General features: G+C 36.7%; 1 protein-coding gene across 1 annotated transcript; it reads left to right on the forward strand.

Annotated features, from left to right (window-relative positions):
• Positions 1 to 6,961: 6,961 nt before the first annotated feature.
• LOC145499426 (UDP-N-acetylhexosamine pyrophosphorylase-like) lies at positions 6,962 to 22,305 on the forward strand. The gene is made up of 9 exons (XM_081478939.1): positions 6,962 to 7,531; positions 8,993 to 9,347; positions 10,101 to 10,166; positions 15,046 to 15,179; positions 17,675 to 17,746; positions 18,759 to 18,827; positions 19,323 to 19,484; positions 20,743 to 20,794; positions 21,349 to 22,305. The coding sequence occupies exons 1-9, from the start codon at positions 7,050 to 7,052 to the stop codon at positions 21,463 to 21,465; spliced, it is 1,509 nt and encodes a 502-aa protein (XP_081335065.1). The 5' UTR covers positions 6,962 to 7,049; the 3' UTR covers positions 21,466 to 22,305.
• The last annotated feature ends 1,003 nt before the right edge of the window (positions 22,306 to 23,308 follow it).

Consider the following 23,308-nt stretch of genomic DNA (forward strand, 5'->3'; position numbering starts at 1 on the left):
AGTCTCATCCTTTCAATAATTTGGAAAACTGATAATTATTTTTGTTTGAATATTGACTAGTGACTTAGGTAACAATCAAAATAACATGTTGTTTAGGTGACCGGTAAGGGTAACAGACACCATTTCAAGATTATATTTCTGATACAGGTATTGCATTTGTGTAATCCAATAAGTAAGAGGATGTGTTAAGACCAACACACTACAGTGATTGACACAAGCAGAGAATTAAATATTTAAATTTAATAAATAAAATTATTTCAATAATTTATTTAAATTAGTAAAATAGATATTTACCTTTTCTATTAATTTCAGAAAATTCATTTGACCAGCTGATCGGAAAATTTTAAATATCATTGCAACATCATTATGGAAGCAGTGATGCTGTACCACTGTATGCTCCTGGACAGATGAAAGAGTTTGCTGACAAAACTGCACCTGGTCTTTTCAATGTCATTTTGCAGTCTATTCTCTGGGAAGATCCAAGATTGAGCGAAGAACACCGTGTATTAGAGGAAAAAAGAACTCTTGTTTTGTTGTGCACAATAGCATATTTCACGTACTTTGCCCTGTTTTATTCTTATTTGTATTTAAAATACAGGTCTCCTTGGAAGACCATAAGGCCACTCAGTTTAAAAAGTCTGTTTAATTAATTATTGCATGTTTCTTAACTAGAACAGCAGACACAGCTTTACCCCAATATAAATGTCAGTTCTATTATATAATGAAGTAAAATTACTAGATGTTTTACCTTTCTTCACATTTAACCCCTTGAAAGATAAGGACATAAAAGTAGTTCCAGTGAACTAACTTGCAGCAATGCCATTCTTTTTATAGATCTCAGAAAACAAATACACTTCAAAGAGAAGAGGGATTATTTATCCAGCAACTGAGATGTTATCAATTCTGGAAGAATTTGAGGTTTCAGCTCAAGCCGAAGGGATGTGGATGGTCAAAAAAGCAGGCTCCTCAGGGAGCAGCCAATGTTTGTAAACTTTCAGATTTCAAATGTACTTCAAGTGAGTTTAAAGTAAGGTAGTTTAAAATCCGAAAGCTATAACTTTAAAATACTGTGAATTAAAAACTTGTCCGGTTAGTTGAACAGTTTTTTTGTGTACATATGGATAGGCTAGCAAAACAGTGGCGCATAAAGGAAACATGTTATTGTAACATAGAAAATCACATTAGTCACTGAAATGATTTTAAATTTTAATAAATTTATTGTTTCAAATGAGTGAGTTACTACACAGTTCTGTAATGGTGTTCTGCCTCTTATTACTGGCAATGTACAACTTGAAGACTCCTTTGACCTATCCATCCTGAATGAAAATCCAATGGTACCTCAAAGTTCTCTGGCATTTTATTTAGAATGGCTCACCAAAGAAGGCAATCTTGCTGCTGTTGTAATCATGAAATTCTGAAAGTAAAATTGAAATTTATTTCGAAACCGAAAATTTGTATTTTCATGCAGGTGCTTGACTATTACATGTAACTTGAGTTTTAAGTGAGCTTCTCATGATCAGCTCAACAAGTTGAAATCGTGAGATCACTTCCATTATGAAATTCGTAGTATTATAGGCTAAATAAAATCGATAAACAACGAATAGACTTACGAACTTTCTCTGTCACCATGAAAAAAATTTTCAACGGATATAATCTTGTAGCAGTCCAAGCAACAAATTGAAAAAAAAAAAACAGGCATAAATAAGAAAAAGAACCCTAACTTTAGATATTTTAAAATTATTTGATCCCCCTTTTTAACCATTATTGTACACTATTTTTAGTATTATGACGATTGCATTGTAAATTTCTGTTTTCCTTATCCAGACTTAGTAGTAGTAGGTCCACATCAGCTGTACAGTTGCATACTTTTAAAACCTACTTATCAAATAAATGTACGTATGTACAACACGAACTGACAAAAGGCTTACTAATCAGTAATGACGGCCACTGCGGAGCATTTCTTAAAGGGTCCAACGAACATTTCCAGGACCAGCAATTGCAACAAGTTATTGTCTACATACCTTTTTTGTATTTGTGGTCCTTTCTTCTTTCATCTGTAGCTGCTGATTCACAACAACAAGCTTAAACACCGCGAGGCGAACAGCAAAATTAATCTGAACCACCGAACAACACGGGCAAACCGGTACGACAGGGTTGTATAGTGATATGTGTATCCCCGTGATATGTGTATCCCCGCACACATATCACTAGTGATATGTGTTTCCCCTCCAAAATGGCAACCAGTGATATGTGTATCCCCCACCCCCCCTCCCCTCTACTTTAAAAAGCAATATCCTCCTTGAAAGCGCTCTCGTCGTCCGGTCGCTTACTGGACGAACGACTAACCCAAACAGGCTTAAAACACAAATCTCAATTTTTGTAGTTGAAAAAGTTTACGTATCTGCTGCTGGAATTGTGTTCTTGATCCTAACTGGTTTTCTGCGAGCAGGATATAATGAATTTAAAGTTGAACACCAAATGGATCTAGATATATTTCAATTTGAGTTTCACGGCACCGGATTTCTAGGACGATATTAATTGCGCGGTTCGACGCGGTGCATTCTCACCCCTCGAGTAACGCATATTCGCCACTGTTCATCGCTATGGGGCGCCGTTTGTAAATTTATTATTTAGACCGAATTTATGCCATTTTCCCCTTATTTATAAATAATTGGAAACGCCACAAAATTTGTTTATAAATAAGACACAAGAACTTGTCCGTTGATATGTAAATAATTATTTTAGGTACGTTCTGATTTATAAATAATCTTTTACCATAGAGTTATTATATATAAATAATAAACTAAACAACTTCAATTATTTATAAATCAGGTCATCTCTAAAATAGTTATTTACATATCATAAAGTTTGTAAATGCCATTATTTATAAATAAATTACTTCACCGGGAGTGTAAATTCATTATTTAGAAATAATAAATTTCACCTCGCCGAGTGTAAATTTATTATTTATAAATAATGAATTCACTAAGTGTGTAAATTCATTATTTAGAAATAATGGATTTCTCCTCGCCAAGTGTTAATTTATTATTTATAAATAATGAACTTCATTGAGTGTGTAAATTCATTATTTAGAAATAATGAAGTTTCATTTCGCCGACTGTAAATTTATTATTTAGAAATAATGAATTTAACCATGTGTGTAAATTCATTATTTAGAAATTAATTATTTAGAAATAATGAAGTTTCATCTCGCCGAGTGTAAATTTGTTACTTAGAAATAATGAACTTCACTGAGTATGTAAATTCATTATTTAGAAATAATGAAAGTATGAATGGCTGACCCAGCGTCTCTTGCCCGATCGATTTCGGAGGCTGTTCCTCGCGCTATAAGTGAGACAGTTAATGCTACCCTTGCTCAAGTAGGTAACGGCGGCGGTATGTAGCCTGAAATTCAGCACTGGCGGATCTGGGGGAGGGGCCCGGGGAGCCCGTTCTCCCCCCCCCCAACCCCCCGCCCCAACTCTCTATTATGGAGTTCTTATTCACTCAGCAATTCGGCAGCTCACACTGCAACAGGAACAACTACTCAAAGGCCGAGGTAACAGGTAAATTTTAAGAAATGAAACTGCTGCATGAAGAAAATAAAAATCGCTTGGCGTGTTAAGTGAAAGGTCTGATTTCTATTGAAATTCAATAATGGTTTAAACGTAAATGAATTTAGCTTTCCACGTGTACGATCTTTAGACTTGCCTGGAATAGACATGCCCAGCCGTGACTTCATCAAGCCAAACAAAGTGTGTCACACAGCTATCCGTCCAAAGGTCACAAAGGTCACAAAGGTCACAAAGAATTTAACCTGCGAGCGGGCTCACGTTTGAATCAAACACGCGAGTGACGAAGAGGAATAGCGATCGGCGGGAAAGAGGCGCCAAGAAAGTGACTTTCTCCTCTCGCGGCTTCGCCCGTGGATTTCTCGCTCTCAGCTACGCCGAGCGCGTTTGTGCTCCAACGTGAGCCTGTTCACAGGCTACAAAGAATTATCGAAACATCTAAAGGCATTATTCGATTTCCCGATTTTAAAAGTTCTGCATTTTCTTCATGCAGCAATTTCTTGGCTTAAAATTTACCTGTTACCTCGGCCTTTGAGTAGTTGTTGTCGTTGTCGTTGTCGTTGTCGTTGTTCCTGTTGCAGTGTGAGCTGCCGAATTGTTGAGTGAATAAGAACTACATAATAGATATTTGAAGAGTGATTCTCGCTTAAACTCAATTAACCAAAATAGGGGGGGGGAGCCTCCCCTAGATCCGCCACTGCTGAATTTCAGGCTGCATACGTACCTGAGCAAGGGCAGCATTAACTGTCTCACTTATAGCGCGAGAAAAAGCCTCCGAAATCGATCGGGCAAGAGACGCTGGGTCAGTCATTCATACTTTTATTATTTCTAAATAATGAATTTACATACTCAGTGAAGTTCATTATTTCTAATTATTATATGGCTGCGTCTCACAAACACTAGGAACTACCGAATTCACGAATATTATTGGCTGAAATCGATATTGACCGCGGTCTAGATTTTCCCATCTAGACCGGCATCTAACTAGACCGGTTTCATTTTGCGTTGACAAAGTAGCAAACTAAAATACAAAAATGTTCACCATTTTCTTTTATTTTCTTCTCAATCATTTATGGCACTGCCAAAAAGCCTGATGACAAAACAAACAAGTAAGGAGAACGAGCAAATTTCGGCAGGTTTAAGTTAAGCTCATCGCCGTTCGCAAGCAAACTGTCGGCAAACCAGTTACATTAAACGAATTAAAGTTTTCTTCTTTGCCATATAATAAACATCTTATTAACCGAGCTAAGTCGGTCTGTATGGGAGAATCTTGACCTCGGTCGTGTGTACAGACCTCACTGCGTTCGGTCTGTACTCACGACCTCGGTCAAGATTCTCCCATACAGACCTCCAGCTCGGTTAATAAGAGCTAAGTAATAAATTTACATTCGGCGAGATGAAACTTCATTATTTCTAAATAATTAATTTCTAAATAATGAATTTACACACACGGTTAAATTCATTATTTCTAAATAATAAATTTACATTCGGCGAGATGAAACTTCATTATTTCTAAATAATGAATTTCTAAATAATGAATTTACACACACGGTTAAATTCATTATTTCTAAATAATAAATTTACAGTCGGCGAAATGAAACTTCATTATTTCTAAATAATGAATTTACACACTCAATGAAGTTCATTATTTATAAACAATAAATTTACACTCGGCGAGGAGAAATTCATCATTTCTAAATAATGAATTTACACACTCAGTGAAGTTCATTATTTATAAATAATAAATTTACACACTCAGTGAAGTTCATTATTTATAAATAATAAATTTACACTCGGTGTGGTGAAATTTATTATTTCTAAATAATGAGTTTACACCCCCGGCGAAGTAATTTATTTATAAATAATGGCATTTACAAACTTTATGATATGTAAATAACTATTTTAGAGATGACCTGATTTATAAATAATTGAAGTTGTTTAGTTTATTATTTATATATAATAACTCTATGGTAAAAGATTATTTATAAATCAGAACGTACCTAAAATAATTATTTACATATCAACGGACAAGTTCTTGTGTCTTATTTATAAACAAATTTTGTGGCACTTCCAATTATTTATAAATAAGGGGAAAATGGCATAAATTCGGTCTAAATAATAAATTTACAAACGGCGCCCCATACATCGCCTTGTTTGCATCTGAATTATTCGTGGAGTGAAGCACATATCACGGCTTCGACCCGATCGCCATAAAATGATTAGTGGCACTCGTGTATCCCCTGCACCCGCTTATCAGTTCGACTTTTTGTAAGATATGTTAAGTCTCAAGCTGTATTAACATTGCTATACTGCGACTATTGCTAGCACGTTTCATAATATTCGACGTTTATTCTTCGGCAGTTAGCCTAGATTACGGCTGTCTTCAGGGGATACACATATCACTGCGCCATATAATAATTAGTGATATGTGTATCCCCTGCATGCGGTCGGCGACGGTGTACAACCGAGGTCAGTGAAACTCCAGAAATCCCAAGCTATGAATAAATGCCGGGTGTGAATATTTCTAGCAAGCCAGTTTTGACAATGCAAATGTTATGGGCATTTTTCTTCTTGGGTAGAAAGCCAATATAACAGCTGTGTCCATGGGGATACACATATCACCAGTTCATGAAATAATCAGTGATATGTGTATCCCTTATTATCCCGTGCACGCCTGCACGCGTTTTTAGTGGAATTATCGAGTTTCAAACTTCAGTGAACCCAAGCCGTGTAAAAACGTCGGGTGCTAATATTGCCTGCAGTTTTGACAAGGTTGATGCGCTATATTATAACAGTTGTGTTTCTGGGGATACACATATCACTGCGCCATGAAATAATTAGTGATATGTGTATCCCCTGCACGCGATTTCAGTTTAGATATTTAGACATTCGAGTTGCAAACTCCGCAAATCTCAACCTGGGTATAAACGTCGTAGCGAGTAAGCAGCCAGCACGTTTCGGTAATAATTGGCCATTTTCTTCGATCAGGTAGATAGCCAATCTAACGGCTGTGTTTAGGGGATACACACTGAGATCACTGCGCCATGAAATAATTAGTGATATGCGTATCCGCTGTTCGAAGTTTTAGTCAGATATACAATCGAGTCGGTTAGAACTCAACCAAACTCAAGAAATCCTAATCTGCTCCGTTGGGCGCGAAATTCATTTCTGGTTTCTTCTACTCTTTGCAGCGCTCGTCGGAACCTCGCAACCGAGTCGCCATTTTGTTCGTTGAATGCCCAGGCGTCTATCAGTGTTTTGTGTATCCCCACAGGGGATACACATATCACAGTGATATGTGTGCGGGGATACACATATCACGGGGATACACATATCACTGTGACAACGGAAATGCTGAACTTGACGCATGCGCATACGTTTTGCCGCGGTGTTGATCAATCGTGTGATTGCAAATTACCTCACCGGTTGTTTGAATCCAAGTTTCTTCAGGTTTCTTTTCGTTACTTTTTGGTTAAAATGGATGTCGAAAAGTTAAGAAGAGACCTCAAAGAAAGCAATCAAGACCATTTGCTGCAGCACTGGGACTCACTAGATGAAGAAGAACAAGCAAAGTTCTTCAAAGATCTCAGAAACATCGACTATGCCAAAATCAACCGGTCGTTTGACAAGACGATGAACGAAGCTAAATCAAGTGAAAAGAAAGACGAAAACCTACAGCCGGTTCCTCCGGAGAAAGTGGGCAGCGTCATCGGAGCAGAAAACCAAAAGAAAGTCGACAGTTGGAGAGACAGAGGTCTGCAAGTGATCAGCGAAGGCAAAGTCGCCGTGTTGCTTCTTGCTGGTGGACAAGGCACCCGGTTAGGAGTTCCTTATCCGAAGGGAATGTACGATGTCGGTTTACCTTCAGGGAAAACCCTTTATCAACTACAGGCTGAGAGGATCTTAAAGTTACAAGAGCTGGCTTACAAACATGCTGGAAATAAGTCGACGATTCCCTGGTAAGTTGAGATAAATTGCACAAACTTGCTACACTGTGTACACTCCCGAAGCTGTCTATTTGTCATCTGTTCTAATCCAGCCAGGCAAAAACAATTCAATGAAATGGTTACATTGTTTCAAAACGTTCACCGTTTTCTTAGGTTGACGATAATATGTTGTTTTTATGTGCAAATGAATTTTGTCAACTTAAATGTTTGGAGGAAGTAGATTAAAAGCTTATCAAATAATTTTTTTGATAATAATTATAAAATTATCAAATAATTTTTCTTTTACCGGCATTTTAATACTTAGTTACGTAACAACGAGGCATTTTAGTGTTATTAACCTTGGATCAACGCTCAAATTCACTGATAGACGAAAACTCTTTATTATGGCTGTATCCAGGTCTAATAATGAATGTCTAGGCTAGTGAAAAGTTGCAGTTCTGTTCTGTTTATTTACTATCCTCGTGACGATCAAGTGTTTTCCGTTAACCCACAGGCAGCCAACGCTTCGTCTACGATCTGCGTGACATTTTTTCTGTGATAATTAATCTCCTAACTCAGAGAGGGTCAGAAAATATAAAATATTTTCCCAAATAACTCGTTAACTGGCTCCAGCAACACAGACATCTAAAATGTAACACAAGACAAATAAAATAGAAGATAAGTGGCTTATAAATTTCATACATTCTTGGCTGAAAATATATCATAGCACCTTTTGTCAGTAATCATGTATATTCTATACAGCCTGGGCTGCGTTCAGCGAACTTGTCATATTTCTGAGGTCACAAACACAATTATCTTAGTTGCTACCTACAGTGTATCTTACACTTTTTTTAATAATTTATTCTTATTTATAATGTGGATAGGACCCTGCGCATGCTCTGATTGGTCAAAAACCCATGTTTCATCAGAGTATAAAACATAGAAAAAGCGTGTTTTATTGTTTTTTGCTACATCACCTCTATATCATCATAAAGCAATTGAAGAAGCCTAAGCCGTGTATGACACTGTGATAAAACACTCTGGACGTTTGAGAACACTCGAGAAATGTAGAAAATACCCACCTGCAGCTCGTGTTTTCTACATTTCCTTCATGTTCTCAAATACCTGTCGTGTTTTATCACAGTGTAATATACGGCTTAGGCTTCTTTGTTTATTAATTAAAAAATAATACATGTAATACAAGTAGACTGTGTAGCAGACTTTATAATATATACATGTACATAATTCTGTTTTTGTTTGTGTGGCAAATCCAAAAAATGAAATAAAATTAAAAAAATACAGACCTTATTCTCACATGGCATCCTGCAATACCTTTTGTGTTTGGCTAAAAAAAGTCAGAGGTTTTATACAAAGTGATGATATCACATTAAAAAGCACCAGGTAATCTATTGTATTATCTTGAGAAGACTAATCATTTCTCACTGTCCCTGAGGCTTCATATTGTTATCTTCTTCTATTGTTTCTCTTTTTAAGGTACATTATGACCAGTGAGCACACAATGGATGAAACCAAAAGATTCTTTGAGAAACATAATTACTTTGGGTTACACAGAGATGACGTATTATTTTTTGAGCAGCACACCCTCCCATGTCTAACAATGGAGGGAAAAATTATTCTTGATCAACCAGGTAAAGTTGCTCGAGCGCCTGGAGGAAATGGTGGCTTGTACGAAGCTCTAGGTGATGACAACCTTGTTAACATTAGTACCATGAGGAAACGTGGAATTGAGTATGTTCATGTGTACTGTGTGGACAACATTCTGGTCAAGATGGCAGATCCTGTGTTTATAGGATTCTGTATTGATAAAGCAGCAGAATGTGGAGCTAAGGTTGGTAATTTGTTAATTTTTGAAACATAGATACATGTACAGGGGTGTATACATATATCTACAGCAAATATAATTGGCACATGTATACATTCTACAAGTCATGTACATGATGTACAAGTATATTCCCCAAAAACGAATTAAATATACTTTAGAAATCTCTAACTTTAAGATTTGTTAAAACGAATAATGATCATTCACATACATTTTAGTATTCTACTGTATGTCCATGTAGGGGTTTTCTTTCTTGGACAGAAAATACATGTATGGGTATATAATATTTGTCTGTCGATGTGAAAATTAAATTCAAGAGCTGTTGATTTACAGGAAACCCAGGTTACTCTCTTACTCAGTCATATATAACTACTGTAAAGTAAATAAGTGTTGAAAGACTTTCTGAAAGGTCCCAAAATCTGTTTCTGTGATTATATATATTTGTACCCTCTAGCTAGATTGTACAGCTGTAGCTAGACAGTTTGTATTTAAACAACTTTTAAAGTTGTTAACAAATTGCAAATGTATTGTGAAAAGTACTGGATACAACTGCATGTAACTGTGAATGCAGACTTCAAAAACCTCCATTGTCAGTGGATTTACTACTTACAGAAACAATCATTTCCAAGAAGAACATTGCCCGCATTATACTAGAGTTCCTCTCCAGACTGTAGAATTAATAATCATAAATGGTTCTTTGAGGTTATATTTAAAGCAAAGCTTGAAACAAATTGTCAGACTGATATCAACTTTTTGTTTCAGGTTGTAGAGAAAACCTTGCCAGAGGAGAAAGTTGGAGTTGTGGTTAAATGTGATGGCAAATACCAGGTGAGTTTCAATTGATTTATAGGAAGAAGTTATTTTATCCCAATTCATCACCTTCATCATTCTAAATTTTGCAAAACCAAACCTCAGCTGTAAGTCATCGCATGTATAACATGTTTTGTACATTTTACTTTATAATTCGTTGCACATAAGTATGCCTGCCAACACTTCAGATTTCTAAATTTCCCATTTTTCTAGATGGGCTGTCAATTGCTAATCAGCATGATCCAAAGTGTTGAATTTTGGGTGGTTTGGGATGTTTAAGTATAATGCCTTTTTGTGGTTGAATCTGTGACTTGAAATGTTCATACTGGGGTTTGGCAATAGGCACCTTTACATTTATGTTGGCATCTGCAGTTTCTAGTTGACCTCTTGGCATAATGTGTCATTTGTTTATATCTCTGAAGGACCACTTTGTACATGAAAATTTTCTTAATTTCTTAAATGCACTATTTTTATGACTTTTTAAAATTCATCAGCAAATGTCTGAATTTTTGCTTAGGTATAGAGGTTAATCCTTGGTTTTATTGACCAATCTTTACAATTTTGATGATTACCTGTAATCATGCAAAATGTTTTCACATTATCAATTAAGTTTGGTGATAAATCAAAATGTTTTTCCACCAAATCACTGTACCTATGTGCCAATGAAAAAAATAAATTTTTGTGCAGCTGTTCAGATGGAATCATTAAACAAACATGCATGTAATATTATTCATTCGCATGAAAAACAAGGTTCAATTTAGAAATTCAGTGGTGCAGATAACTGGACAAGATTATCTTTGTCACAGATCAGATAACACCCAGTCCAAACACTGCTCCACTCATGTGCCAAACCAAACTTGATTAAGTTCGACTTTAGAGTGACTTTGGAGCGACGGCTGAATCAGACAGTGTACTTGCGTCGAACTTAATTTGGGAAGCCGGTGGTAACAATTTTCGATGAGAAAATACGCATTCTGAATTCAAGAACTCTGTCCAAATAGAAAAGCTGTGACTAACATTTCGCTGTTATAGCAAATTTAGGGAAGCAAATTCAAACTCAAGGTTCAGTGTTTGTATTTAGACAGGTTTTCTCCTGGTTAATTCGACTTGTTAAAGGGAAATCGCATAACTTGGGCTATTATCACGAAGAAAAAACAAAAAATGAATTTGCGCGAAAGAAACTCGCTTGTACAGTCCCATTTCTCTTAAATCGAAGACATATTTAATTTCGTTGTGCTTATTTTTAGTGATGACTTCGAGCTTCATGCATGACTGGTCATGCCACTCAATTTTGAGCCAATCACGAGTCCCGTTACAGGGCTTGAAATTGCGACTCACTGGTTGCCAATGTGACCAAAAATTGAGCACTGGCGACTAAATTTTAAGAATAGGTCGCCAGCTGGCGACTCGCGTTTTGTCCGATAACTAAAGAAAACCACGACACAACTTAGGAAATCAATCTGATATGGTAGCTAGTATACAACTCACCTTTCCGTCCCCAGTAAAATAATGTCTGAATATTACAAGATAATCGAAAAAAATGTATTTCGTCGATACTACGTTCACGGCGTGCCATATTGTTTCAGCGGCTTCTTCCGAAATTGGGATCGCAGGCGCACTTCAACGCCACGTGCTTTTTATTTGCCGCGAAAATAAATAAAATGGCAGCAGATGGCAGATACCAATCAGTTGAAGGAATATACGTGAGTTTTTACATGCGGGGAATGAAGATTCAAGCATGGCGTTGTTTGTCGGCAGTGAAAGGCGGCGAGGAAAGCAAGTCGAAAATAAAGAACGGCATTTCGAAGAAGTAGCAAAGGGAAAATACGCAAGGACCCGTGTTTGTCTGACAATGAAAACCACGGACTTAAAACGTTTTATGCTTCGCTTCATTTAAAATGACTATGGAGACAACCATCACCTTCGGACCAGAGACATATCACCTGAGAACAACAGTAGCTTTATAACTTTTTTACTCGTGTTGTTTTTAATTGCTCTCGCTCTTCAATTGTGACTTTTCTTGCATGCAAAGTAACGTATAAAATCGTGTTCTTGTGTAAGTTATAATTATATAAAATAAGTTGGTGACCAAAATTTACGATCTGGCGACCAAAATTTTTCCGTTAGTTGCCAGCTGGTTCCCGAACGAAAAAGTTAATTTCGAGCCCTGCGTTATATGAAATATACATTACAGTAATTTATGCATTAGGTTCGACCCATGAGGAGAACGCCGTATGAATCAGCTGCCACTCCAATGTCACGTAGTGCGACAGACCCTGCCAAATTTAAATATAATTAAATAAAATTTAACATAGTTAACGACTAGGAGCTAGTCTGGTCAGTAGCGTTTTTATAGGAGGTTGTTAGTGTCTTGGCCATCTGTGAGTGTTTGGTTAGCGTTTGGTGTGTTCTGTAGCGTTTGATATAGTTCAATTAAATTTTACATAGTTTATGACCAGGAGCGAGTCTGGTCAGTAGCATTTTTGTAGGCGTTTGTTTATAGTGCCTTGGCCATCTGTTAGCGTTTGTTTAGTGTTTGGTGCATTCTGTAGCGTTTACAACAGTCATATGGTCATGAGAGCCCTGGGGCTGACATTGTCCAGCGGTATTTTTGGTTAGTACATGTGTTGTTGTCCCATGTGCTCGCAGTGTGTTCATGGCTCTGTTAGTGTGGTGTTGTGGATTGAATTATAGTTTAGCGGTTCTGGGCATTCTCTCCCTATCCCCCCCCCCCCCCTCTTTTCAGCATTTCTTTTTCTTTTTTTTTTTCCACCAATGCCATCTGGCTTGAGTGTGACGGGTGCCTGTAGGGGGCTTGGCGTGGGGGGCTCGTGGCTTGGTTGCGGGTTGGGCAGGCCAGTCGGGTGTTGTAGCGCCTTGGGGATGTGACTGCAGTTGTAGCTCCCGGGCTTCGTAGGCACCTTCCCTCCACTAGCGACTTGGGCATTAATATTGTTTGCCACGCCAAACCTAACCTGCCGAACCAAACTGATGCAAACGCGGCTCTTCTGCCGTACTTAACTCATCAGTTAGGTTTGGCGCATGAATAGAGCGGTGTTTGGAATGGGCCTAACTCTGTTCCTACAGTAAGTCTGGTAATAAATGCCACACAGTCTTTTTGAGAACTGCCTGATTGTACATATAACTGGGATTCTCAAGATTAGAATAGAGATCATGTGTGAGCAACAGCCAGTCGACCTCCATTAAGAAAGCCTAACTTGATATACAAAAACCATATGTTGATGACAAGAAATATTTCCACTTGGCAAAGGTCTAGTCAAGATGCAAAGAAGTTAATTCATGTGTAAACTTTTCACAGCTGCACATCTAACAAATTGAATTTTTGATTAATATTAAATTCTCAGCCTTGGCTGAATAATATTACATTTCTTGCACTCATTCATAGACTTGTCCAGTACATTCTCAACTTAATTTGTTTCTGATATAATACATGTAATTCTACAATTTTTGACAACTTACCAATACAGTATATTGCTCTTGTATAAATTTCTGAACAAAAAAAAACAATATGTATATGAGGTCAGACTCTGACTGCTCCCTTTATCATAATGAGATTTCTTTAAGCAGGCCTGTTAAATATTTTTTGACTAACATCTAGCTTAAATATTTTCCTTTGGTTGAAGTTAGCCTACACATAATTCAACACACAATCTTCTTCAGTCTGCTATGAATATTCCCATGAAAATGAAACTTGCTGAAACTTGCATGCACAGCACATCACATCATCTGCTGAAGCCGTAACTATTGGACAGGTGTGTTAGAAATCAGAGTCCCATTAACGCACAGGTGTGCATCTTATACGTGCAAAAAAATTAAATGGACACCCAGTTTTTTGGCAGAGTGCATCCTTGGGATGCAGGAAAAAAGTTCTGACATGTTAGGAAACTGGGTCTGGCGGGCCCTAATCAAAAATCTCTGTGATCATCATGGCACATCTTTTGAGCCACCATTTTGTCACTCGTTGGGTCTTGCCCACACAAAACCTTCAACATTGAGGAAACCTGAAAGTGACACAGATCGGGGGGATGATACCCAGATGAAGAAATGCAAATTTCGTTCTGAATGGCTGGAGGAGTTTCAATGGTTAAAATATGATTCGACCGATCGAAAAACAAATGAAGTGCAAAGTTTGTCTTGATGCACATGGCTGTAAACCTAAACCATTGCAAACAATAAAACTAAATTTTAGTAATAGGCAAATTAAAGGACCCCTGGAAAGCAAAAGAACTCCCAGCTCTCTTTATAACTGGGGGTCCCAAGCTAGGACCCTTTAGTTAACTATCAAAACTAGTGGGTACTCTGGAAATTCTCCAGTTGTGCTCCTTGTATGCAATTTAAGGTGTTAAATGTGTACAAACTTAAAGGAATTTCTGTAGAATCATGTACTGCAGATGCTGGCTGGCTGACCCAGATGTTTCCAGTCTACTTCAGACCAGATTGTACTCTATAACCATCAGTGAGAGCTTATTCTGGTTTGGTGGCCAGCCATAGCATTAGAACGAAATTGTATTTCTACATGCTACAGTCCCTTGCAAGGTTTCTGGCCAGCTTTAAAACTGCCGATACCCATTTATACACCTGCAGGTGTTGAAGAAAGGTGCTTTGAGAGCAAAACATCTTGCCTGAACTCACTTCACTCACTCAATCCACTTTGTGCCCTTGGGCACATAATTGAGACTATAAGCTCATCTTACATGGCAATGATCACACCGGCCAGGGTTCAGACCCAGACATTGTGATCCAAACTGCAGTATGTGCCTCAGCTCCCTAAGTAAACAAGATGGTGACTACATTTATGCAGTGAATAAGCAATGGTTTTGATGTGCAAAGCCCATTAGGGCAATGTTTGTAATATTAAATAAGTATTTTTAATCAGGTTGCTGAGTACAGTGAGGTATCAAAAGAACTTCAGGCGATGAAAGACCCACTCAGCAATGATAAGCTCTTATTTAGAGCTGGAAACATATGCAATCATTTCTTCACAGTGGACTTCTTGGAGAAAATTGTAACGTAAGTGGTAAATATGAATGCAAGATGGTGAGCTTGTTATAATCTCCTTTTTGTAATTCTCTTGATGCAATTATGGCAAATTATTTGCATGTACATGTAATAAGTAAGTTATTGTCAAACAGATAATATCATTGAAAAGAGAAAAAAATGACGTGTACATGTACGGTTAACAAATTGAAGGTTCTGGTCACTATTTGTCATCAGAGCTGAAATTGTTAAAAAATGTCAGTCAGCAGCATGTCTTAACATGTCTCTGCCATTTGGATGCTGGTTTGGACTTGCTCTACACAATTTTTCTTGCCACCAGCTTTATGCAATATTATTTTAACAAATATATTTGGCTATCAACTGATAAAGATAAGATAAGATGACTTTATTTATACACGGTTTTTCCATTGGTCAACAAAGTTACTGGACTATCAACCTAACTGCCTAACTACAATAAAAAAAAATCTTAAAAGACATCTCTAAGACTGCTTTGTAAGAAGTGCAGGTTTACTGATGTAAGCACCTTTCTCACTGGCAGCTGCCAATCTCTAGTTGCCTGTTTTTTCAAGTCCTGCTTCATCTCACCACTGCTCAGTTTAGTCCATACTCACCTCCTGAGGGATCATGCTGATACATGGGGAAGAAATCCTCAATAAACTACTAAAATGTTCTCAGAGTCAAGAAATATTTAATATTAGTAACTAGTTTGCCAGCTGGGCTGCAGATTAAAATACCGTACAGTGAGAGGCATACAGATCAGAACACTATTTGCTCTTAGAGAAGGTTTACTACCAGAAATTCCCAATTGAGCTATCTGCTCTGACTTAATTAGGACAGAACAGGACACAGTCATTGAAATAATTTCTTTCACTCCAAATGACAGAACCAGCTTGGAGGACCTAGATTTACTAAAACTGAAAACGGAGCCAGTTACATGTATCTGTTGATGAATGCATACACAAACCTTAGACTGCTCGCAGGCCTACACCTGTACTTGTATATGCCTTTCAGCTTTCTTTGATATGTTTGGAGCAGAATATGTTTCTGCTTTAAATAACACCAGCATGCTCTCTGTCGGATCAGGGCAAATTGATAAATCTGATCAGATTTACAGTATTTTGTTCTTTTCACCAGTTCGGGCCTTCTGGCTGAAGTTTAGCTATGTTGTATGGAGAACCTCTAAGGAGAGATTCACCTCAATTTCAAATACATGTTATACATATGTAGTAGTGTTTTTCTGTACTTATAAGTCTAATAATTTTATTTATGAACATGCCCAGTTGCCCATCATATTTTGCCACAATCAAACAAATCCATCTGGAATAATTTTACACCAAACAGTTTCTTTTTTTTGTAATTATTATTTTACAATAACTGCCTAATTTCTCACGCGCTGATTGACTCATTTTTATCATAAATAAGAGCACAGACGGATAAAATTTTAATTTATGCAAGCTTTCAAGTTCAACTTTCAGCTTTCAAACAGTCAATTTTTTAACCAATGAGATTTTATGGACTTTTTAAGTAGCCAATCAAAAAGCGAGAAAAGCTATTGACAATGTTCGCATCATTTTGAATAGAATTCACTTCTCTTTGTTTATGGCAAGTTTACGGCGTCTTTTGCCCTCATTTGCTCCCTGCATTTGACCATTTTGGGGTCTTGGTATAAAAAAAACAATTGACGTCAGATTTTCATGTGTCTGTCCTCTTATTGATGATAAATTTTGTCATTATATTGTCAAATTTTACTGTGGAACCACTTGCCTGCAGCTCATGGTTCCACAGCCACTTTGACAATGTTATGACACAATTTATCATCAGTACGAGGACAGACGCATAAAAAAACTGACGTCAATTTGTTAAATTGATTATTCTAGGGCCCACTCTGTATGTTCTGTGTTCTCTAAGATTTTGAGCCAGGGAGGCCATTTACTTGTAAAGTAATAGCGTTAAATCACATTGGCCATAGTACATAGAATGCCATTTTTTTTAAGTCTGATCTCACAAGAATGGCATATGAAATAGTTTGTGTATTTCTAAGTCACACCAGGGGTCAAATTTTCATGGCATCATCAGAGTACGGTCATGGTATTTGCTACTGTGTTTCACTGGGTACATATTTCTTTCCTCTTTCAAGGTTATAGATTCATTTTGTCCTCTTTGCTTCAATTTGAAGAAGAGTGTTATTCTTCTTGCTTAGCATTTGCTGGATTCAGAGTAATCTGTTATAATTCTCTGGTTGAGAATTATAATTATTTTTGCAGCTGGCAAGTCAACAAAGTAAATGTAAACAACCAATGAATTGCAGTCACTTTTATGGCTAAACTTACGTTTACATGTTACAAAAACACTTCATGCAAACATAGACCATTTTGTTGCTAACCTACATGAATGTGTGTGTTGTGGCCATTAAGAAAGATTTTTGTGGGTCCTTTATGCTGGAATGAATTTAAAAATAGAACTGTCCTGTTGACTTTTTGGTTTCTTTATTTTTCACTCTTTAATAGGGAGCATGAAAGTTCACTGAGGTTCCATATTGCCAAAAAGAAGATCCCATTTGTTGATGAAAGTGGGAAGAGGTGAGAACAAAATATCAGCTTTGCAAATTTGTCTTTCTACTAAGGTTCCTGATAGCAGAAGGTCTGCCATGAATGACTGCAAAACAAACACACAACAAGGTGTAAATCCTCAAAAGCACCTGTTGTGAACAATTTCAACTTTATTTGTTTCCCATCGGAATCTCACATATCTCATAAGTGGGATTCAGCTGTTCAATACAAAAAATTAATTAATCTAACAATGAAAGCACAAGCTCGCAGTGTTAACGAATGACACAACATTTTTTATCAAGGTTGCTTTCAATAATATATTGTAACAAATGATGAGCACTTTCTCAAAATGTGGGTTCACACAGTTGCCATTCCTACAATTAGATATGACAGCTGTGATGGAATATTGGAAAACATACTGACAAGTCAGCATAATTAATGAGCAAGTTAAGACCTGTAGTTTCCCATTTACTATTTGAGCATTCATGTTTGTTGTTCAGAATAGTTTGTTGTTCAGTGCTCAGAATACTCCTTGCCGAGAATGAATCTCGTGGCCCTTGCACTGAATTTTCATTTCAGAATCATCCCAACAGCACCCAATGGAATTACGTTGGAGAAGTTTGTCTTTGATGTGTTAAGATGTATTCTGTTTTAAGATGTCCTCAAATTCACTGGATTGACTTGTTCAATGTAATGTAATTTGGAATTTGGATTAAAGATTAAAAGAAAGATTAAAGATTCAGTCTTGGTATAGTGTGTCTATGCCCCGAGACAAAGCCCTTGAAAAAAGTTGGGTTATAATTTCATTCAGAAGGTATCTTAAACATGGAGGTCATTAAATAAGCCTACATGTAGTGTGAAACGTGTTAAGTCTTTATAATTATAGTGGTTTTGGATTCATTTTTAAGAGCACTAGGCATGTATCTTGTATTGAAGTCAACACCCCTACAGCCCACCTGCACAGAGCAGTTTAAATGGTTAATTTTCAGATTTTGGGGTCTATAAGAAGTCAGTACACTGTTATGTTATTGTTTCATTTCAGAATCATCCCAACAGCACCCAATGGAATTAAGTTGGAGAAGTTTGTCTTTGATGTGTTTGAGTTTTCAGAGTAAGTTCCCATTAATCTATAGTGTAACAGTTAAGATTGTGGCAGTTGCCTCATCTGAAATATACTAAAATTTATAATGAGAAAAAAAAAAAAATGTTGTTGCATTTTGAAGTATAATCCATGTTGTTACAGCCACCCTTCCCTCCCTGAATGAAAAAGGTTCATTGGAATATCTAAGATTAATTACTAACAACAATTTTAATATTTTGGGTGTTTCATATTCTATGGTTTGTATAATATAATAATTTTTATTAGTAAATTGGTACTCATTTCATCATTAAGTTGTGTTTACCTGTAAATAACTAGTTGTTATCATTTGTATTTTCGGTTGTATATAACCTTTAAACAGAAGCATGTGAATTCTTTGTATCTTTTTTATGGTCAATAAAAATGCAACTAAAAATTAAAATATAAATAAATTATTTATTTGCAATAAGTAAACATGTGCACGTCGTAATGTCTCATTGAATTTTCTGCCATGAATTCTACATTTAGAAAATTAGCTGTTTTGGAAGTTGCCCGAGAAGATGATTTTTCCCCACTCAAAAATGCCAGAGGTTCGCCATCTGAAAGTCCAGAAACAGCACAAAGGGATTTGATGAATTTACATTATAGATACATAATCAAAGCTGGTGGTAAATTCATAAACACCAATGGGTAAGTTCTTTGATTTCTACAAGGAAACAATTCTTAATTCAAATTTAAATTACACCTTGTGCATGTGAGCCCCCACCCCTCTTCCAAAAACCAAACCCTCCTGTAAGTAAGCCTCCCTCCCCCATCTCAGGGGCAAAGATACATGTATTAAGATGGATTCCACCCAAAGTTCAAGCAATAAGTAAAAGAATTGTTTACTAAAAATCTACTCATAGCAGGGTAACTTTTGGAATACTAACTAAAACAACTCAATTAAGTTCATTTCTTTAAGTGACCCCCGCAGTTAAATTCCACAGCATTCTTGAGAAACTTAATGTCAAACATCGTAAGAATGCTTGAAGTGTGTGTTATTGTGTTTTTAACTAAAGCGAAATGTCTGTTTTAAGTGAAATATGGATAACTTCAAGTTCAGTTTTCTCTTGCGGGGTCAGCTTGAGAGTTTAAGTCTCGATAAGTTCTTCTTAACTGTATTCAAAATAATACCATGCCATGAGGTTTTTTTTGGTAACTTAATTTTTGCCATTTGTCCCTTGCTGTGGAAGCTTAATTATCCCAGTTTCTGTAAGCGCAGCTTGGAGTAGTGGTTTGACTTCCCCCTTGATGGGATGCTAGACCAAACATTTAGAACAGATTTTAAATCCCAATATTCATAGTTTGTGGCTTATCAAAGACATTTTACAGTTCCTTGGTGTACTTGACATGTGCTACAGTTCAGTTGTACATGAATGTTGTAACACACAGATGAATCTGAGATTTGTCTGAAGATGGCTGCCAGTTCAACCATAAACACATGTTATTTCAAATTGCACTCTGACATTGACTGCATATATTAGTATTGTTTACTCCAACATCTTGTTATGCTTGTGAAAAACAGTGTTCTTAACAAAAAGAAAGCGTTTTATTTGCTGTGCTCTTATTAATTGAAATCCTCTAGATACACAGACCCAGTATGAGCTGTTGACGTAATGATTGCAAAAGCAAAAAGAATTAACATTTTGATATTCAAGAGATATTCCTTTCTCATTTACTTGCGAGAACTCTTAACAATTATGGAAACAATTGCCTGCAGCTCATGTTCACAAAGCATTTCTCATTTTCCCCAAACTTCCACTCAGTTTTCTGGTAAAAATTTAATTATTTTGATAGAAACATGGCAAAAGTTCTTTAATTCTTACTACTATTAATAAATGTTTAATTAATGTTTTGGTAGTAGCTAAGATTCATTGAATTAACTTTGTCTTTTTTGCCTTGCCCTCAGGAGGACCTCTGTAGTTTGTGAAATTTCCCCTCTACTTTCCTATGCTGGAGAGGTACGTATTTCGTACTTCACTTTTTATACACCAAGCCTAGTCAAATCGCGTTGAAACACATGCAAAAACGTACAAATGATTGTAACATTACTAGATACATGCAAAGTGTTTTGTTAACATTACGTGAGCAAGGATGGGGAGGGACAAAATGTGTGAAAAAGTAGTATTTCAACAAACATGACCTGAGGCTTGAAGCTTCAACCATTTGATTAAGGACGTTCGCGCGAAAATTTTCCAACATTGATTTTTTTTTTGTTTGAGACTTTTACCACTGAAAGATGATGAGTTAGTTATGTCAGAAATGTAAAAAAAATGGGGGGTCACCTACTTCATTTTGGAGAGAACATGCCCGGAAGAACGCCCTAAATCTGAAAAAAATCGGGCTTCGTTAGCTTTCGTTTTTTGTATTACTTGCAAACTGCCCTGATAGGATATTGCAAGTTAGGAATGTGGATATAGACGTAGCCTCAATTGCAAGCTAGTTCCAGTCCAAAAGCCAAGAAATACGAATATGGTCTTTTGAAGGTTATCAAAATGTCAGTTATTTGTTTTAGGGATTAGAAGATGAGGTCAAAGGCAAGGAGTTTTCAGCCACAGAGAAGATTTATCTTATGGCTGACGAAGAAGAGAAAAATACTGAACCAGCTCATAAGAAAAGCAGAGAGTGCTGATTGCAGTCTTGGTGATGAAGTAATTAGAGTCAGAATCTATTGATACAGACACTAGCTTATGCAAGTACATGATGATTAATCTATTTTGTATGTTGCACTCTCAAGCATGAAAATATAGGACGATACAAGAACTGAAAAAAAAATAATAATAAGCTGCTGGTGTGGGTTACTCAAAAGGTGGATAATGCTATCCAGCGGATAAATCACAATCCAGCAGATAGTGTGACCAATTAGAGCTCACTGTCCCAAAATGATCCCAGAGGACCTGGTGTTGTCAAGGCTAATGTTCAGAACCTAGAGTGTGGATTTTGAATTGTTTTCTCATTATTGTGTCATAATCAATTGCTTTAGGTAGTTCATGAGATTAAAGGTTTTGATCACTTGTTAGCGCAGTCAAAGTCTCTATGTAATACAAAATTATCCCAAAAGGTATTGAAAATTGTATGGAATGCAGTGGGGGAATTTTTGTGTTGCTTACGGGAACAAGATGCAACTCAGGTCTCTATACTGTACATGTAAAATTGCATTTGTTGATGAGAAAAACGTTTACTTGTGAACAGTCCAAGTTAGGTTTGTAGCCTCATACCTGTTTCCTGCCAACAATAGTTTGACTGTTCTTAATTAATCAAGTTTTGCTTTTCATTTTTTATAGTGATGTGATTAGTTAATTAATAAAGTAGATGTAGATAAGAAAGATTAAAAGTATTGTTAACCGGCGGTTATCAATACTTTTAATCTTTCTTGTCAAGTGCTTTAATAAGCATCTCATTATTCGATCTCTTAGATGTAGATAACCTTTGTAGCAGTCTTTTCCATCTCAAGCGTGCGAGAAACAAAAGGGAGGCAATTGTCCAATGCAAATAGGAAAGGGGGGGGCAAGGAAGGGCCCTCCCCTCCCCTTATGTCTTTTTTGTTACGCCTTTGCGTGCTTCTCAAGCTTTGGTTCACCTCGTGCGCTTGGGAAGGAAATCACTGGCATGCAGACTAAGATAAAGTTGAATTAAGTAGTGAAAGAACAAATATAGAGTAATAATGGAAAAGCTAAAAGCAAAGTGGATGAAAGTTTTATGATAGGAATGATAATTTACTAGGAATAGTAATAACACCATTTACTAGGAATGATAATGATAATGATTTGGCGAATGATACTGATAATATATCTTAAACAAATAACTTTCCTCAGCAAATGAATATACAGTCGTTACAAGGACGGTAAAGCGGTTTTCACATTGGTGTCCATTTGATGCTACGCTAAGAGATTGGGTTAAAAAGTCGTCACCATTTTGTCATCCAATTAGAAGGAAAACCAAAACCAATTGTGACTAATTTGCACATGTTTTCCCGAGCTGTGCGTCAGCTACATGCATTTGCTCGGAGTTTTGATCGGTTGAACAGGTTGTGTGTGTCCTTTGTGATTGGCAAGGACAATCGCTTTTGGTTTTGGTTTTGCGACACTCAGTTGAAAAGCCCTCTAATAGGCAAGGCAATTTCTCTGGGTTTGGTTTTGGCTTTACTGCAGTCTGAGATTGGCTGAGTATTCCAATTGGTAAGTAATTGGTTTGGTTTTGGTTTTACGCCACTCGATAGAAAAACGCTCTCGAGCTCGGTTTTCATTTGAGTGTCGAAAAGTAAGAGGTTTTTATTTACTACGCTACATGCTTGAAGTAAAAAAACTCACGCCACTTTTTCATCCAATCAGAAGTAAAACCAAAACCACTTATGACTTGCTCCTACTCGTTTTCACGCGTTTTGCGTCAGCTGCATTTATATTATCTCGAGTTTTGATTGCTTTATTATATTTTCTGTGTCTTTTGGTATTGGCAAGAGTGATTACTTTGGTTTT

Source organism: Orbicella franksi, chromosome 10 (assembly GCF_964199315.1).
Source record: "Orbicella franksi chromosome 10, jaOrbFran1.1, whole genome shotgun sequence".
Taxonomy (NCBI): Eukaryota; Metazoa; Cnidaria; class Anthozoa; order Scleractinia; family Merulinidae; genus Orbicella; species Orbicella franksi.

What these genes read in the sequence shown, in the direction of transcription:
- LOC145499426 (XM_081478939.1), top strand. Translation starts at nt 7,050, where the DNA reads ATGGATGTCGAAAAGTTAAGAAGAGACCTCAAAGAAAGCAATCAAGAC. An exon ending in AATGTGATGGCAAATACCAG is followed by an intron (nt 10,167 to 15,045) that starts GTGAGTTTCAAT and finishes ATTTTTAATCAG; the next exon opens with GTTGCTGAGTACAGTGAGGT. An exon ending in GATGTGTTTGAGTTTTCAGA is followed by an intron (nt 18,828 to 19,322) that starts GTAAGTTCCCAT and finishes TTCTACATTTAG; the next exon opens with AAAATTAGCTGTTTTGGAAG.